Here is an 18556-nt window from a genome sequence, read left to right as displayed (position 1 = left end):
ACTTGGAGCCTCTCCACTAAAAATCACAAAGTAACAAACACAGACTAGCAGGCAAGAGCATGCTTTTAGAATGCAAATGAGGGCTAGCACACAAGGGAAGCTGGACAGGATGGCACCTACAGGAACTAAATTAAAATACACATCCCCACCCCATCAAAATCGGCACTTCTAAAACAGTGAAACAACCCATGGAGACACCTAAAATTAGCATAGCTAAGGAAACGTCCCTGGCCCCTCAAACCTCTTTCGAGATCAATGACATACCTACGGTTCAAACCCCAGAGATTCTCGACCATGAATAACCAATCAGACAAAAACGGTTAACAGACCCTTAAAACAATTGCCCCAATACTCGAAAACATTGAGACAGGATGGCTGAAGTCAAGTACTGTAAATAAAGGATTAGCATTTGAATCGCATACTACACCAAAGTTCAGGTATAATTATAGCCTGCTGCGAGGGATCGTTAAAGCGCTTTCAGGACAGTCCGATTGTATGTCCTGACTGCACTTCTCCGTCAATGTAAAAGAAAATAAAGCTGTGCCGTTATTGAACTTCACCCTGAGTCCGTAGTGGTCGTTTCGCCCACTCGCACTAACACTGTGTTTACCCAGTCCATCTCCACATCATGTCTATTCGGGTACACAGAGAGAATTTAGCATAGTCAATGTACTTAACCATGTCTTTTGGATTGTGGAAGGAAACCAGAGCACCCAGAGGAAACCCATGCAGACACGGGGAGAATTTGCAAACTCCACACAGTCAGTGACCCAAGCTGGGATTGTGAACCCGGGTCCCTGGCTCTGTGAGGCAGCAGTGCTAACCATTGTGCCAACCCCCGTTCTGGTCACCACACTTTAGAAAGGATGTGAGTGTCTTCTAAAGGGTGAAGAAGAGATTTGTCAGAAAGATTTGATGAAGGAGTTTAGTGACAAGGTTAGCTCAGGAAATGGGATTGTTTCTGGAGCCAGAGCTGCCCTGTGGGTATGGTGAATTGGGGTCATAGGGATATAGTGAATAAAATGGGGTTGATTAGATTGCTGTGCAGAGAGTCTGCAGGGACTCAGTGGCCCGAAATGATTCCGTTCATTGCTTCAATTAAAAAGGATTCTGCAAGTTCCCGAAGCAACATAGATGGTGGAGGCCCACTGACGGCACTCTGGTGTTGTCAAAAGGCTTCCAAATTGTATTGATTTCTATTGATTGAGAAGTCTGGGTTATTGGAGTAGTATTCGTTCTTGAGGATTGTACTTGACAATAGGTTTAATGTGGGGGTGCGAGGTGTTCAGAGGAGGAAGGAAGTAAGAATAGAGGACGAATTCCGATTTCAGTCCCAGAGAATATCTGGCCAATTGTAATTGCGACAGAATGCCAAAATATTATAAAAGTGAAGCTGACGTTAAAGGTATATTTGTTAGGGCAATACTTAATGCTATTTTTAAAAAAAGAAAGAAAACTTAGCGCGATTTAAAAAAAGGGAACGTAACTTTCTAGTTTCAGCGATGCCAGAAGACTTTAGACTTAGGCTAAAAAGGAAGTAACGTAACCCTCAAAGTTGTATTAATGGTTTAAGAAGGATGTAAACACAGTAGGTAAGTCTAAAGCTCTTGGCAGTAAGGATAGTGCTCAGAGCCTCCGTTTCCCGCGCTCTGCAACCCTAAACTGCAACTCAGCCTGGTTTGTTCTTGATTGGCGTGTCCGTTACCAATTAGTGAGGGAACTCAGTCGGCAATATGGCTTCCCATTGGACAGAGTGGGAGGCGGGACTTCCGGTCCTGTTGCCGGGTTCCACAAGTTGTTACTGTGGGTTCTGAGCAGCTGGCGGTGATGGGTAGCACCGCTGGAACCAGCTGTTTGCAGATGTGGACTGAAGAAAACCGCAACTTAGTTGTCCAGCTGAAGGTAACAGCAGATTTTGGTGTTGCTTAGTCAGCAGGATTCGCGCGCTTCATTTGGTTTTACTGAACCAAGATGAAATTCGCACGTACTTTAGCCTTTCGCACTGTAGTCTTTTTCCTTCAGTGCCTGTCGCACTGTAGCCTTTATCCTAAAGTAAAATGCTATCGTTCAAAAGCAACACGAGTGAAACTTTCCAAGTCTGATGTTAATGTGATCCTTGGGGACGTGTCGATGAAGTTCTCTTGTGTTTCTCTCTCATCTCGCAACAAGAATTGTTCACCAATTCATTGTACCATTTTGTTGGTCAATGCCTAAGATTCCTATTCACTTCCAGCCTCAGGACCTGACTAACAAATCATTCTTCTTATAGTGAAACCCAACACAAACTCGAGGAACAGCACCTCATCTTTGGATCAGGCATTTTGCAGCCTTCTGGATGTAACATAGAGTTCAACAACTTCAGATTATCAGCTTACCCTCCATTATTCCCCCCTCCCCACAGGGTCAGTCTGGAACTTGTTCTTATATTTTGCTTTTAGAGATTGCTAACCCTTGTTCTGCAATTAACGCATTTTGCTATCTGACCTATCTGCCACTACCAGCTTTGACAAAGGGGCATCTGGACTCAAAATATCAGCTCTTTTCTCTCCTTACAGATACTGCCAGACCTGCTGAGATTTTCCAGCATTTTCTCTTTTGGTAGTATTTTAGTTTTGCTGCTATTAGTATCTGCCTTAGTCTTTAACACTGTCATTACCACTCCCTTTGCCATGAGTCCATGAAATCTTTGTCAAATCTCTGCCCAGCTCCCACCTATGTCTGACCTATTTTACTCCAGCTGCTCCACCTGTTCGCTTTTCTACCTCTTCAGCTCTGAGTCATACAAACTCAAAATGTTAACAGTTTCTCCAGAAATGTGACAAGACCTGCTGACTTTTCCATTTTCTATTTTTATTTCGGACTACCAGCATCTGAAGTATTTTGCTTTTAGACTATTCTCCCTCCCAACCTGAGTGCCTTTGCCCACTCCATTCCTTTCCCCTTATTGACTCCAACTTCCTACCCTCTTCCAATTTGTATGCAATGAGATAAAAGCATTCAATGACTTTAGATGGCTATAGGGCATTGTGGGATGTAAGAGGGTAAAAGAGCAAGATGCATGCCAAATTAATCTGTAAAAGATTCTATAAGGGGGTTGGAAATAATTATTAAATTAGAGTATGCTGAGTTACTGATGCATTGTCCCAGCTCTTGCAATAAGGATTTTATGGTTTTAAAAATAGTGAGTGTATCATCAGTCAATCATTATTAAAGAGTAGATCAGTGCCAACTCCTGGCGACCACATTTAGTTGAGCATGGAAATCAGGAAGTTGCTGTCCAAGTGCCCCTGCTCCTCTAGAAGCTGTTGATAAGTTTCTGTGATTCAACATTCAGTATCTAGAACTATATATAAAATTGCAGTAATTCAGAGATCAATATGTAATAAAATCACCATAACATGAACAACAATTTGCGTTTATGTGTTAATGTTGTGAAATGTCCCCAGGTGCTTCACAGCTCCAGGGACCTGGGTTTGACTCCCAGCTTGGGTCACTGTCTGTGTGGAGTTTGCACATTCTCATGTCTGTGTAGGTTTCCTCCAGGTGCTCTGGTTTCCTCCTACAGTCCAAAGATGTGCCAGTTACGTTGATTGGTCATGCTTAAGATTGCCTCTTAGTGTCCTGAGGTGTGTAGGTTAGAGGGATGAGTGGGTAAAATATGTAGGGATATGGGGGTAGGGCCTTGGTGGGATTGTGGTCGGTACAGATTCAGTAGGTTGAATGGCCTCTTTCTATGAAGTTCAAACAAAATTGGACACCAAACCACATGAAATATTAGTACAGGTGAACAATAGTTTTGTCAGAGAGAAATCTTAAGGGGCTGACAAGTGGCAGCTTGGTAGTAAAAATACGTTTTCCGGTAAAATGATCAGTATTGAGCAAATCTATGATTTTCCTTTGGTCTTAGCTTTTTGATAGCTGGCTGTCAGTCCAAGAAATAAACTGCAAAGCTGACAAAGAAGAATGACAAAAGCAGCAATTGGATAAATGCAACTTACTAATGGAATATTGTGCCATTGGATTGTTTAAGCAGCTGTGGAAATGTTTCAGTTAAGCGTTTTAATGCTTATGGCAAATGGTCATGAGAATCCGCATGGTAATACATTCCATGTATCCTTTCCACCTTGAAATTTTTATCTTTACTGCGCAGGGTTTATTCTGTACAATACCATTTTGTTTCTCCCCTGCCAGAATATATCTACCCTTACTGTACATCGGAGAAGAGACATCTTGCAACAGAGCCATGTTTCTTTCAGAAAATTACTGGAAAAAATCCAAGGTATTTTCATTTATTGATATTACCATTCATTGGGGCTTGTTTCATTGTATTAATATCCATCTAGCTATCTTGAACATTTATATTTATATCTTTCATGAATGTAGAAATATATAGAATTCACTACAGGAACAATTGTATAACACCTTTAATGTATTCAATGTCACAAAGTCCTCCTAAAAACACTATGAAGCAAAATTTGATATGAAGCCACATTAGGAGCTATTAGGTCAAATGACCAAAAGCTTGTCCAAAACAGTTGATTTTCAGAAGCATGTTAAATGAGGAAAAAGAAACAGACGCAAGAGGCTTATAAAGGAAGCATCAGGAAAAAAGGCAGGTGAAGGCATGACCACCAGTGTGAATTGTGATGCACAAGAGGCCAGGGTTAGAGTAGTGCAATATTTCTGACTGGAGGTCAGGGAGAGGGAAGGGATGAAGCAAGGCCTTGGAGGGTTTTTAAATAAGGATGAGAATTTTAATATTGTGATGATGCTTGCCCAAGAGATCAGTGACGATGGTAGTAATGGGTGTACAGGTAGTAATTGGAGGTAGGACACAGGCAGCAGAAGGTTAGGGAGAGTAGAACAATGGAAAATAGAGATGGTGCATTGAAACAGTCAAGTACAACAGTAACAAAGGCACAGATGAAATTTTCAGCAGCAGGTCAGCTGAGTGGAGTTGAGAGATGTTACAGAGTTGGAAATAGACCTGTTTATTCCTCCTGTTCCCATATCCAACTCTATTTAACCTTTAATGTTGACTTTGTTTCTGCCTCAATCACTAAACCTAGAAATCAGTTTGACAACCTCTCAGTTTCTCCTGTCCTCTGTTCCACCTCTATCCCATTTAATATCCAGGGTCCTTAATTCTTGACTCTTTCTTTCTACCCACCCCCACACACTACTGAAAACCGTGCTTTCATCTATATAATTTATATTAGCATTTCCCCATATCAACCAGAGTCCCAGGAGTAAGTTATGTATTACAGCTTCTCTGAAGCTTTAATGTCTTTGCTGTGATATGCAGCCCAGTGCTACAGACTGTTCTCTATCTGAGGTCTTAAGGTTTTGTGTTGGTGGAAGTTTGTGGATTCTATCTGACGTCTTGACTTTGCCTCTGTCTGCTCCGAACAGCGGAGCTTCCTGAATAAGCCTTTGCTTTGATCAGTCACAAGCTAGGGAGTCATGGGAGTTGACGGGAAAGCTTGACCTCTTCATGGATGCTTTTGAGGACATCCCTAAGACTGTTCTCCTGGGAGGAGTCCTGAGTACGACGGTTGTTTTGGGAACCTGGTGTCAGACATAGAACTGACATGCCCTGTCCAGCAGAACTGGTGTCCCAAGGTTGAATGTTAGCCTGGTAAAGGAAGCTTTATCAAATCCCACTTCCACTACATTTTTCCCATCAAAGGACTTCATAAGGTTTTCACAGTTATTCCTTTTGAAACCCATGCTGGCTATTTCTAACTGTTTGTCTTCATGGTAATTTCATGGAATCATACAGTGCAGGACAGGCCCTTCTGCCCATCAAGTCTGCACTGACATGTGAGAAACATCTGGCCTCTCACCTAATTCTATTTACCAGTACTTGGCCCATAGCTTTGAATGTTATTATGTGCCAAGTGCTCATCCAGGTCTTTTTTAAAGGATGTGAGGCAACTTGCCTCTACCAGCCTCCCAGACAATGCATTCTAGACCATCACCATCCTCTGGGTAAAAAAGTTTTTTTTCTTACATCCCCTCCCCCCGCCCAAACGTCTTGCCCCTCACCTTGAACCTAGGTCCTCTCGTGACTCATCCTTACTTATGCACTCTTAATGTTTTCTACCACAGATGGTAAACTAATTGTCTACTGGAGAAGGCGCTTCGGATTGAATTATGTGTTTCTCGCCCTCTATTTCTTCGACTGACTGACCTCTTGACATCTTGTGTGTGGAGCTATTTGAAGTCAGATCTTTCTCCAAGTGTGGAATCAATGATGTAGTAGAGTCCAGTGTTGCAGCATTTCAGTGAGATGCTTTGTTATGCTTCATTGCCAGCGCAACAGCTAAATGTTCTGGTGTCTAATGGCTCATCAGAAGGGTAACCTTTCCTTTCATTGATGTACATATCAATCTTTGCGCAGGATTGCCCGCAACGATACCCAGCGTTCCCTTGGAACTGACTGTTTTGTACAATGCAGTTGTTTTAAGTCTTGGATTGTCTGACGTCAATCAAAACGATAACTCCTTGGTATATGAGGGACTTGTTCGAGGTAAGTTTTAACCTTTGTGTGGTGGATTGGTTGTAAGTTTGCTGTAGCCACTATGCTTGCCTTTATAGTTTCCATTCTCCACCACCCCCAAAGGAGATGTTGTGACTTGACTGTTTCTTCAAGTTACCTTATCTTCAGATGTGAAAGGGGCATTGACTTAGAGAAAAAATTATTTTAGGCTTGTGTGCAAACTGATGCATTCTAATACAAATGTTATATTTGCATCACAGGCATATGCAATTGTAGTAAATGACTACTACTGCTTCTCCCTCAATTAAACCACTGAATGTTTTTAATACAATAAACCACTGAAATCTTAAACAATTCTTTATTACCATATGATATTCCACCTTCAAGAAATTACATTTGCATTCACCTGTGTTCATCTATGTACCTTTGAGAAGAAACTGAAGGGAAAAAAAAGCATTATTCACAATTTCCAGATGTGCCAAAGCACATTATAACCAATTTTGAAGTGTGGCTACATGTTGCATTTTCAGGGAAAGAGGGCAGCCAATTTGCACAGAGCAATGAAACAGATGCTCAGGAGGATTGCCACAATGTTTTTATTTATCTTCACTCAGAATGGCGAGGTGAAGCTCGATTTAGAATTTTATTCAAGACACAGAACCTCTCTGACAATGCAGCATTCCCTCAGTATGGAACTAAAGTGTCAGCCTAGGTGATGTGCTCAAACTTCTGGTGGGGGTCTTGAACTCTCAACCTCTGACGGCTTGAGTGCCACAACTGAAGCAAGGCTAACACCAATTACTGGCCTTGAGCTAGTCTACCTAAGGTGCACAAGCATATGATGACTTAGTCTTCATGTTTTTTTTAAAACCCTCCTGTGGAGCTCATTCCAGCAGCTCTCTCCAGTAATTTCAATATTTCTTGTGAGGCTGTTTTGGAACTGGATGAATGTTGAATGCTTCTTTGCTGTGTTGTATAAAATTTGGTGAAGTTTATTCCTTGCTGCAACTGTAAAATTGTTCCATTTTACAGTGTGCTACATGATATAAACAGACTTCTTTCTGTTTCCTGCTTGACCCAAGTGTTTTAATAATGTAGGAATTGTAATAATGAAATCTTGCTAGCTTGGTATTTCATGATTTTTTGCATTTCTTTATTAACAGGATTGGAAGCTTATGGTAAACATTTTGATGGGCTGGACATGGTGAAATTATGGAGAATGATATATCAGAGCATCCATGACCCAGTGTTTATTCAGGCAGTTGATCAACTTATCTACTTGCAATGTGTGCTATGGCTGGCTAGTAATCAGCTGGATAAGATTGATGCTGCACTTCGCATACTAAGAGACAGAGTAAGTGTGGAAAGCAGCTAGAGATTAATTGCTGTTGGGTTACAGAATTATTGAATTAACCTGAAATGTTTGTCCTTGAGGGTTTTTGTTGACATAGGATAGATGCTTTGTGAAGTCCCTTTGGCTTCTGGCCAATTATACTGGTGGCGTAGTGAGGGATTTGAAGATATTTGCCGGCACTGTTATATCACTCTTCTTCCTTTGATTCAGGCTGGTATAAGAGGACATAGACAGATATTCATGGTTAATCAAAGATGCCAATGAGAATGGATTTCAAAGCTCTGGTATTCAGGCCAGACCTGGTTAGAAAGAATATGCACAGCCTCTTCCACGAAGGTTCTGTTGCTTAATTTATGACAAGAGCAACAGTTAGGCTTGGTTAATGGAAAGCACTTAGTTGGTACATTATCTTGTAAATTGTAAATGTGAAAATGTTTGTTCCATGCAGCTGTTACATAATCATGCCTTAAATAATCATGATTAAAGGTAATTACAGATATTGTCACAGAAAATAAATGTGTCAGTGATTTGAATATTGAAGAATGAGTGTGATAAACTTAAAGGGGTGTGCATTTCATATTATTCTCCACATAAATGTATAGGTGGCTTTCCCAGAACCAGTCACAGGAGAAGGCAGTTTTCAAATGTTGACAACATTGACAATTGGCAGATTGTTAATAATCTAAGGTGTGGATGTTTTGGCCTTTGGAGCATTTTGTAAATTCCAGTGAGGGTAAGATTGATGGAACGTGCGTCTCACCGATTCACTGCAGCATATTGGGGAAACCCACATTCTTCAATAACTAACTGGTTTTTAAAAAATGATTTTAGAGAACAATGCAATATAACTCAATGGAAAAACAAGGTTGGAATTGATTTAATCATTAGAAGCTGGTAAAATAATGAAACGATCTTTTTAATTCTATAGATTGAAAAATCAGTTTCTCGATCTACTGCTTTAATTTTCCTTACTCGTGTGAGGGTGACACTCAGTATTGTTTAGCAGAAGGATAACTGGTGCATTCCAGAGACTCTCATGAAAATTGATGAAGGCAACTAAATTTAAATTGCATTCCAGCCGAGGTTTATCTCCTTTTTAATTCAGCCAAATTCAACCATCTGTTGAATTTTCCAAGTAGGTCACCTGGCACTACATTTTAGAAGGTTGCTCTGTAATCAGTTAATGAGATATATCATGTATAATAGTTGGTGGAAAAAAATACTTGTCAGTGAAGCCTGCTGACTTTCATCTGTGGAATAGCTCTTCAATAATGTAAAAATAATAAAGCTATTATTGTTCACTTACTCTTTCCTTTTTAAAGGGTTCGTCAGACTCTGGTTTGAATACACAATCTGATGATTTGTTGCAATGCATTAAAGCTGGTGACCTTTTGAAAGATAGAAGTGGAAGTCATCTTACGTTGGTACAGAGTCTCCGCAGCCTGGGAGAGTTGATTTATACCTGTGCTATTTTTATTCGAGGTACCAGTCTAACCAATTATGGACATAATTGTGAACTTAATGGCTGATATGTGACCAGTGGGTTTTTTTTGTGTCTGAGAAGATCTTTGGCTTGAATCACATTGAGTCATACTATTTATGACATTTTCCATGCCATCCACATACTGTTATACTGTTGTCTGTGGTTTGAAACTTAGCCATCAATTTTGAAAAAGTCCCCAGCAGTGAAGTTTGGATCCATTACCCAACCACTCTGAATGTATTCTCTCTCATTCAAGATAAAATAATCTTTTTATGCCTTATTTAATTTTTCTGCCAAGATTCTTCCCGTAGCATTTTGTAATGCCTGTTGTGGACTTCCCCTTTTTTTCCTATTTTCCCACTCCTGCTGAGTGACACAGCAGATAAAGTTTGGAATGTGTGAGCTTCTGTCTCACCACAGTGTGGTGCTGTACTACAATCCTCCACTGTGAAACAAAGAACTTTAATTTGTGAGGCACCTCTTGTGGCATTTCAAAGCACTTCACAGGAAAGACTATGGCGTGCTGGTATAGTCACTGGAGAGACAGGGCAAGATCTGGGTACCATTTGAACTTTTAAAGAAGTCTTAATGATGACCATGACTCAATTGTTGATTGTTGTGAAAAACCCATCTGCTTCACTGATGTCCTTCTAGGGAAGGAAATCTGCTGTCCTTACCTGGCCTGGCCTACGTGTGACTCTCAAATGGAGGGCAGTTAGTGAAGGGCAATAAATGCTAGCTAGTGATGCCCACATCTCAAATGAACAAAAAAAGGTCAGTGGCCCAGTCATTGGAAGTTGGACTTTTGACCCAAGATGTGTGCAGAAATTCTGACACACTGGTCTCCTTCTGCACTATAGGGATTCTATGATCTCACAGAAACTTAAAATTCTAACAGAACTAGACCAGGTAGATGCAGGAAGGATGTTCCCGATGGTGGTGGGTGGAATAAAAAAGTGGAGGATTATTTAAATGGAGAAAGACTGCAACATTCCAAGGTGCGGGAGGATTGAGGTATTCTCGTATATGTGTTGCTAAAAGTCAGTATGATGGTACAGCAAGTAATTATGAAGGCTAATGCAATCTACCCTTTGAGAGGGATTGAACGGGAAAGTAAGGATGTTATACTTAAGTTAGGGTTATACAAGGCATTGAAATCATTTTGTATTCTGTGTGCACTTTTGGTCTCCTTATTCAAGTTAGGATGTAAATGCGTTGGAGGTGGTTTACTAGATTGATACCTGGAATGAGTGGGTTGCCTCATGAGGAAAGGTAAAACAGACAGCTTATTTCCACTGGAGTTTAGAAGAGTGATAGGTGACTTGGTTGAAGTTTATAAGAGCCTGAATGGTCTTGAGAAGGTGGATGTGGAAGGGATGTTTACTGTTGTGAGGGAGTCCAGAAATAGCAGGCACTCTTTTAAAATTGAGGGTCACCCTTTTAGGACAGAGGTGAGAAGAATTTTTTGCTCACAGTGGATTGTGCGACTTTGGAGCTCTCTACCTCAGAAAATGGTGTAGGTGAATATTTTTAAGGTGGAGGTAGATGATTCTTGTTAGGCAAGAGAATCAAAGGCTATCAGGGCTAGGTGGGAATGTGGAATTAGAACCATGACCTGATGAAAAGTGGATAAACTTATGGGGCTGAATGGCCTACTTCGCATGTTTGTAAGTATATTGAGAGATGAGCCTTGGCAGGACATCCAGAAAACTCCTTTCAATTCTACCAAGGTTTGTTTTGTGTCCATCCAAGCAGGCAGGATAGGGCCTTTGCTTAATATCTCATCAGAAAGATCGCACTTTAGAGCATGTCACTGAAATGTGAGCCTGGATTATGTGCCCAAAACCTGGAACCTTGAAGGAACAGCCAGCTGAATTTAAGGTGATAAACTGATAGTTTCTTTGAATACAAGGATTTGGAAAGGTTTTTCTTTTTGCACTTTGTGTTGCCAAGTGTTTTGCAAAATCATACAATTACTTTCTTAAAATGTCAGCAAAATTTGGTTAGATTTTATAATTTTGGAAACTTAGTTTATTGAGTGAGTTAGAAAATATTAACTTTGTCAGTGTCTCATCACATACGCCTTGAAGGGTTGACCAGTGTCGTCATTCCAGGTTAAGTTGTTATGACGCATGTTTCAGAACACACAGATTAATTCATCAAGCATCATCTTATGATCACTTTAACATTAATTTTTGAAAATCTTGCCCACGAAACAAAAAATTACATCTAGTGGCACCTGATCAAATCTCTCAAAAAGTCTCAAACTGCTCCATGTACAGAAGTGCAAGATATATATGAACATACAAATTGGGAGCAGGAATAGGCCAGTTGGCCCCTCGGGCCTGCTCCACCATTTGATAAGATCATGGCTGACCTGACTGTGGTCTCAACTTCACTTTCCTGCATATCCCCAATACCCTGAGAATCTACCCGTGCCTTAAAAATATTTCAGTGATCCTACCTTGAGGGTCTCTGGGAAAGAGAGTTCCACAAATTTGAAATCCCCTGAGAGAGAGAGACTCCCCATCTTTATTTTTAAACTGTGTCTTCTAGTTCTGCTCTGTTCCACAAGGTGAAACATTCTCTCAGCATCCATTCTTTCAATTCCCCTCAAGATCTTGAACGTTTCAATAAAATAACCTCTCATTCTTCTAAACTCCAATGGATACAGGCCCAACTGATCCAACCTTTCCTCAAAAGACAACCCACTCATCACAAGAATCAGTCAAGTGAATCTTTATTCTGCTTTTATGTTATGTAAAAAAGGAGAATAATTACATCCAACGAAGGACTGCAGGCAAAGACAGCAGATATATAAGCAATATGTGTATAAAAGCTTACAATAGTTGCCTCAATGGTTTTGACCCCTTGTTCTATTTCTTTAGCTTATTTTCTGTGTAAAAAGAAACACGTCAAGGCAAATAGCAGGATAAAAGCTTTTTAAATGCAAATGGTCCTGAAGAAAGGTCTTGAGACCTGAAACATTGACTGAGCCCTGTTTTTCCAAAGACCATCTGATTGACCTTCAGCTTTTTCCACTTGTGTTTTTTTTTGAAAAAATTCTGGTTACTTCACTCTTAATATTATCCTGCCGCTATATAACTCATTGACAGAATCCATGTAAGAAATTTAAAGACTTGAGATGATTGATTAGAATCATAAAATCCCTACAATGCAAAAAGAGACTATTTGGCCCATCAGGTTTGCACCAACCACAATCCCTCCCAGGCCCTATCCCTGTAACTCCATGCGTTTACTCTGCTAATCTCCCTGACAATAAGGGTCAATTTAACATGGCCAATCCAACTAACTTGCACATCTGGATTCTGGGAGGAAACCAGAGGAAACCCATGAACCACAGAACGTTACAGCACAGAAACAGGCCTGTTGGCCCTTCTTGTCTGTGCCGAACCATTTTTCTGCCTAGTCCCACTGACCTGCACCTGGACCATATCCCTCCACACCCCTCTCATCCATGTACCTGTCCAAGTTTTTCTTAAATATTAAAAGTGAGCCTGCATTCACCACTTCATCTGTCAGCTCAATCCACACTCCCACCACTCTGTGTGAAGAAACCACAACCCCCCCCACCGCTAATATTCCCTTTAAACTTTTCCCCCTTCACCTTTAACCCATGTCCTCCAGTTTTTTTTCTCCCCTAGCCTCAGTGGAAAAAGCCTGCTTGCATTCATTCTGTCTATACATCATATTTTTATACGCCTCTATCAAATCTCCCTGAAGATCCGGGAAGAACATGCAAATTCCACACATTCACCTGAGGCAGGAATCGAGTCTGAAGCCAGAATCGAACCAGAGTCCCTGCTGCTGTAAGGCAGCAGTGCTAACCACTGTACTGCATATTTGTACATATTCTTTTCTGAATAGAACTACAAGTGATCCTCCCTTTAAAAGGTTTGATATTTTTTCCTTTCTTGTTTTAAGATATGTTTTAGTGATTAAACCAGTAAATTTAAGAACAAGCATATTTGCTACTTGCTAATCTTGTGCCCTGATTTCACAAACTGCTTGCAGCACACTGTCAAGCAATTGGGTGAGTAAACATTGTTTGTTTCCTCTGTCTGTAGGGTTTCGTAAAATGGAAGAAGGCTGTTATCCAGAAGCTATTGATATCTTGCAGCAGGCAGCTGAAGGACTTTGCTCTAAAAGAATTCTGGCAGAGATCTATACCCTGATTGGCTACAGCGCAGCCCAAATGGTACATAAGTTCAATAATTGCATTGCATTGTGGAAAGGAAGGATTATTTTAAGCAAGAGCAAAGAGAAATAGCTGAAGAACGTTCAAAATTAAACTGAGAATATATTTTGATAAAGGGCAATTGTTCAGATTATGTTTACGTACAGAAACTGTCATTAAATATCAGTTCCTGGAACTAGAGCTTGTCTATCATATACTATGTACACACAATTGACTCATTCAGATTACAGGAAGTAATTCCTGCATTGATGTCCTTTAGCATCAATTTAAATCACCAAACCAATCAAATTTTGGCCTACAAAAGGACCTGGAGAAACCAATACTCAAGGTTCAAGTTCATCATTTATTGAAATGCTGGTAGCTAAAGCCTTTTAAAACAAATGTGACTGCTAATTTTATTGATTGGGGCATATTCTTAGTCATAGTGAGTCCCTTGCGATTTTTGAATTGTAATGTGTATTGAGACCTGATACTGTAGACCACACCATTTGCATGATTCAAATTTGGGCCCCAGTCTAGGTAGCGTCAGCAGTAATGGCAGCACTGAAAACTGATGACGTTCAGCTCCCCCATCCCCACCCCCTCCTCCCACACTTTCAACTGTCACATTTTACCCTCTGATTTCAGCTTCCCTGCTGATTGGCCATTCACATTTTCTATTCTCTCTACGGGCTGCCACTAACAACTTTTCCCCTGTTTTTGTGGTTATGACTCATCTTTCATTCCCTCACCCTGCAGCATAAATATCTCCCACTTTCTATGCCGTTTAGCTCTAACAAAGGGTCATCTGGATTCAAAATATCAGCTCTTTTCTCTCCCTACAGACGCTGCCAGATCTGCTGAGATTTTTTAGCATTTTCTCTTGTGCTCAAAAGTGGCAGCCCAGCCAAAGTGTTTGTAAATTAAAACTTTGCTGATATGGTACAGCTCTATTTTGTATGTGAGAATGAGATTTTATAAATATTACACTTTTATCAAAATCATGACTTTGAATTTGTGGGTTTTAGGACAGACCACAAACTGCCTTGCAATATTTCAGGTGGGCTCTTCAGGCAGACATTCATTGCCTTTCGGCACTGTATCATGCTGCCATGGTGTACCGGAAGTTAGATATGGCGGAAGCTGAGCTTGAGGCCCTGAACCATCTCAATGTGGTGAGTTCTCGTTTTATTTTTTTGACACTCTGATTTACGTACCTTTCAATTTTCGACAATCTAATGTGGGGCAAAATCTGAAAGTCTGCACTCAATATTGATTTGTTCTTTTGAGCTTTTAACCAGTAGAGACAATATAGTGATGTACTTACTGCAGGAACCATTTATTAAGCAACAAAAAGTAATACTTAACAAAACGAGGCAGTGACTTTATTGACTTACTGTGATTCTTGATTTTCGATTCAGCCTGGGGCACTAGGTGACATGGTGTCCTCTCTTGCCCCACTCTTTCCGTCAGTCCTGTGGTCCTCTGCTCCCAGCTGGAAAGGAGTCTCTTTTCAAATTTAATGTATGTGTTGGCACTGAAAGCTGGTGCTTATTAACTTTCCAAGCCACAACCCACATGCACGATCAGCAACATTCCTAAACTTTGATCTAAGTGGTGCGTGACTAGTTTCTGATTGGTTTACAGAATCACGGAATTGTACAGTGCAGAAGGAAGCAATTTGACCCATTGAGTCTGCACTGACTTCCCAAACGAGCATCATGAGTCAGTGCCATTCTCCTGCCTTTTCCCTCCATATTGTTTCTATTCCTGTAATTATCTAATACCCTCTTGAATGCCTCAATTGAACCTGTCTCCACCACACTTCCAGACAGTGCATTCCAATCACAAACCACTCACTGTGTGAAAGACCTTTCTCTCGTCACATTTTCTTCTTTTGAAAATCACTTTAAATCTGTACCGTCTTGTTTGTGATCCTTTTATGAGTGGGAACAGTTTCTCCCTATCCTCTCTGTCCAGCCTCCTCATGATTTTGAACATCTCTATCAAATTTCCTCTTAGCCTTCTCCTATCTGAGAAAAACAGTCCCAAGCTCTCCAATCTATTCTCATCACTGAAGTTTCTCATGACTGGAACAATTCCTGTAAACCACTTCTTCACTTTCTCCTTTCTATGGTGCGGTTCTTCATATTCTTCCTATGGTGTGGTCCACAAAACTGTACACAATACTTCAGCTGAGACCTTACTCATGTAATTTCAGCATAACCTCCTTGCTCTAGTACTCTATGCTCCTATTAATAAAGCCCAGAATATTATATGCTTTATTAACTGCTCCTGCCACCTTCAATGATCTAGGTGCGTATACACCCAGATCCCTCTGCTTCTTCACAGCTTTAAGAATTTTACTGTTTAGTTTATATTTTTGTTCCATATTGTTACCATCAAAATGCATCCCCTCACACTTCTCCACATTGAACTTCATCTGCCACCTGTCTGCTCACTCTACCAAATTGTCTGCCACCTATCTGCCCAGTCCACCAATTTATCTGTGCCCTTTTGGGTGTGATCATCTGCTGAGAGTGATGTCACTTTCTGTTATCATCTGACTGGTTTTCTAATGTGCCAGTTATTTGTTGGACGGTCCATCTCATTATAGCCTTCACTGGAACTTCATTAAATTTCATGACTTTGCGGAGATAACAGGTAGTTTTAAGGTAGTTTTAGCATCCACTTGCTTGAGATAAAAGAGAATAACCTGTCAGTAATACAGTCAATGAGTGAGCTCTGGACTCATTGTTTCAAGTATATAAATATTGTACATCTTAAACTCTAAGGAAGGTACTTATCGATATGTTGCCAGCGCTTGGAACAGAGTTAATTAGAAATAGTTAAAGGGTACACGTGGCACATAGCCTTGACTAATCCAGCGGTCACAAAGTCATTTCGTACATCAAGATGTTATACACAGTGGACAGAAAAATGCATTAAGGCAATCGATATGTTAAAGCTGAGGTAGCAAGATACACTTATTCAGTCAAATATATCGTACTGTATTTTCAGAGTCAAAAGGACTACATAGCTATAAATACTGATTACAAAAAATAATCTCAGCAAAGGATACATAGGCTGTTACATAATTTAACAGAAAGCACGTACCTTTTAAAGCATTGCGAATTAAAAATGACACTAATTTGGGACGTGAGGCTGAATGTTTAACACTTCACAGCTGTTTTCTTAAGACAATCGCACTTTCTAACACCCCTCTGAGTCATAGGTATCAGGTATCATTGATAAATTTTAATTGCCAAGGAATACGATGGTCCCACACTCAGACTTAATTGCCTTGATGGCTTTGTGGCATTTACTCTCTCATTAAACCATAAATGTGGAACTTGCACTGGCATGAGGCCATGTGATAGAGCTCACTTGTCAAATACGGACACGCAAAATCAATCACACGGGATACTAATGTCCTACATTGATTACAGTTAAATAGAATATAATATAGTTAGATTACTTAATCGTTATACATTATACACAACTAAAACTACTTGTTAAACATGGAATTCCCTACATCACGTTAGTTTGATAAACTTGATTCACTTATGGAAGATTCTATTTGGTTTTATTTTACTTCTGTCAAATTTGATGGTCAAAAGCTTTTTCCCAGGGTGGAAGAGTCGATTACGAGGGGGCATGGGTTTAAGGTGTGAGGGGCAAGGTTTAGAGATGTACGAGACAAGTTTTTTACGCAGATGGTGGTTGATGCCTGGAATTCGCTGCCGGGGGAGGTAGTGGAGGCAGATACGATTGTGAGTTTTAAGGGATATCTTGACAAATACATGAAAAGGATCGGAATAGAGGGATATGGTCCCCAGAAGGGTAGGGGGTTTTAGTTCAGTCAGGCAGCATGGTCGGTGCAGACTTGGAGGGCTGAAGGTCCTGTTCTTGTGCTGTCATTTTCTTTGTTCTTTGGTAAGTATAAGCAACGTGTGCCCAATTTCTAGATTATGGAGATTGAGGTAAAGACCTTGAAGACAGGTGTGGGTAAAATAATGTTCAGATTTAGTGTTCTGGTTGCAAGTCCACATTTAATATTGCTGAGAGAATGAACAAAGTGTTGCAGATTTTTTTTACACCACAATGAGGTGTAAGTTAAAAGTTCTGTAATTATGTAGATTCTGAAATACTGGCTTTATGCTGCTGTATAAATTCTACCTTTAATACATTTTCATTTATAGTTTAGATCACTGGAAATGTTTCCTAATATATAAGTCCCATTTTATGTTCCTGGTCTTTGGATAGAAAAATATACCTTATCAGACTCAGAGTTTCAGTTTGGTCTTGAGCCAATGTTCTTTACCATATTGGGAGGGAATGATCACTTAAAGAAATGGAATTCTGGATTGTGACTTGAATCCATGACTCTGTGACTCAGGGGTAAAAATGCTACCAATAACACAAACTCTCAATTCCCAAATGGTCCACATCCCGAGAAAGTGATGGCTGTCCGATTATATAATAAGAGGGTTAGGGCATGGATTGCCTAAACAGAAACAATAACCTAATTTAATAATCTAAGGTCTTTAACAAAGGGTCATCTGGACTCAAAATGTCAGCTCTTTTCTCTCCTTACGGATCGATGGTGCCAGACCTGCTGAGATTTTCCAGCATTTTCTCTTTTGGTTTCAGATTCCAGCATCTGCAGTAATTTGCTTTTATCTGAGCAAAATCTGTTAACTTTTTAAAAGGGAGGTGGATAAATAGTTGAAAAAATGTCAAACAATAGTATGGCAAAAGGGTAGGAAATGGGGACTTTCCAGTGAATCAGCACAAAGTGCATTTGACTTGAATGGCCACCTAATATGTACAATACCAAATCTGTAAAATTTTGTATCCTTAACTCTTAAAATTAGCCCTCATCTAATTCATTTAAGAAAAGATTAATGAATAATAAACACATGATAATAACATGAAATTATGATTAGGATATAAATATAGAGGTAGACTAGCTCTTTTATGCAATGCCCATTTTCTAAGTCCAATTAATAATTCCCT

At 40.1% G+C, this 18556-nt stretch overlaps 1 protein-coding gene across 1 annotated transcript in view; it reads left to right on the top strand.

The window, feature by feature from the left end:
- Window positions 1–1803: 1803 nt before the first annotated feature.
- Window positions 1804–18556, top strand: part of fancg (FA complementation group G) — a 31173-nt gene continuing 14420 nt past the window's right edge. The window contains exons 1-7 of the mRNA XM_080197890.1: window positions 1804–1902; window positions 4192–4279; window positions 6404–6532; window positions 7666–7856; window positions 9179–9338; window positions 13428–13558; window positions 14566–14712. Of these exons, the coding sequence (XP_080054016.1) occupies window positions 1828–1902; window positions 4192–4279; window positions 6404–6532; window positions 7666–7856; window positions 9179–9338; window positions 13428–13558; window positions 14566–14712 (921 nt within the window). The 5' untranslated portion in view covers window positions 1804–1827. The remainder of the gene's footprint in view (window positions 1903–4191; window positions 4280–6403; window positions 6533–7665; window positions 7857–9178; window positions 9339–13427; window positions 13559–14565; window positions 14713–18556) is intronic.

The sequence above is a fragment of the Carcharhinus amblyrhynchos genome, chromosome 1 (assembly GCF_965287045.1).
Source record: "Carcharhinus amblyrhynchos chromosome 1, sCarAmb.v2.hapA, whole genome shotgun sequence".
In the NCBI taxonomy this organism is placed as follows: Eukaryota; Metazoa; Chordata; class Chondrichthyes; order Carcharhiniformes; family Carcharhinidae; genus Carcharhinus; species Carcharhinus amblyrhynchos.
The sequence above is the reverse complement of the archived record's forward strand: the minus strand, read 5'-3'. Positions and strand labels throughout refer to the sequence as shown.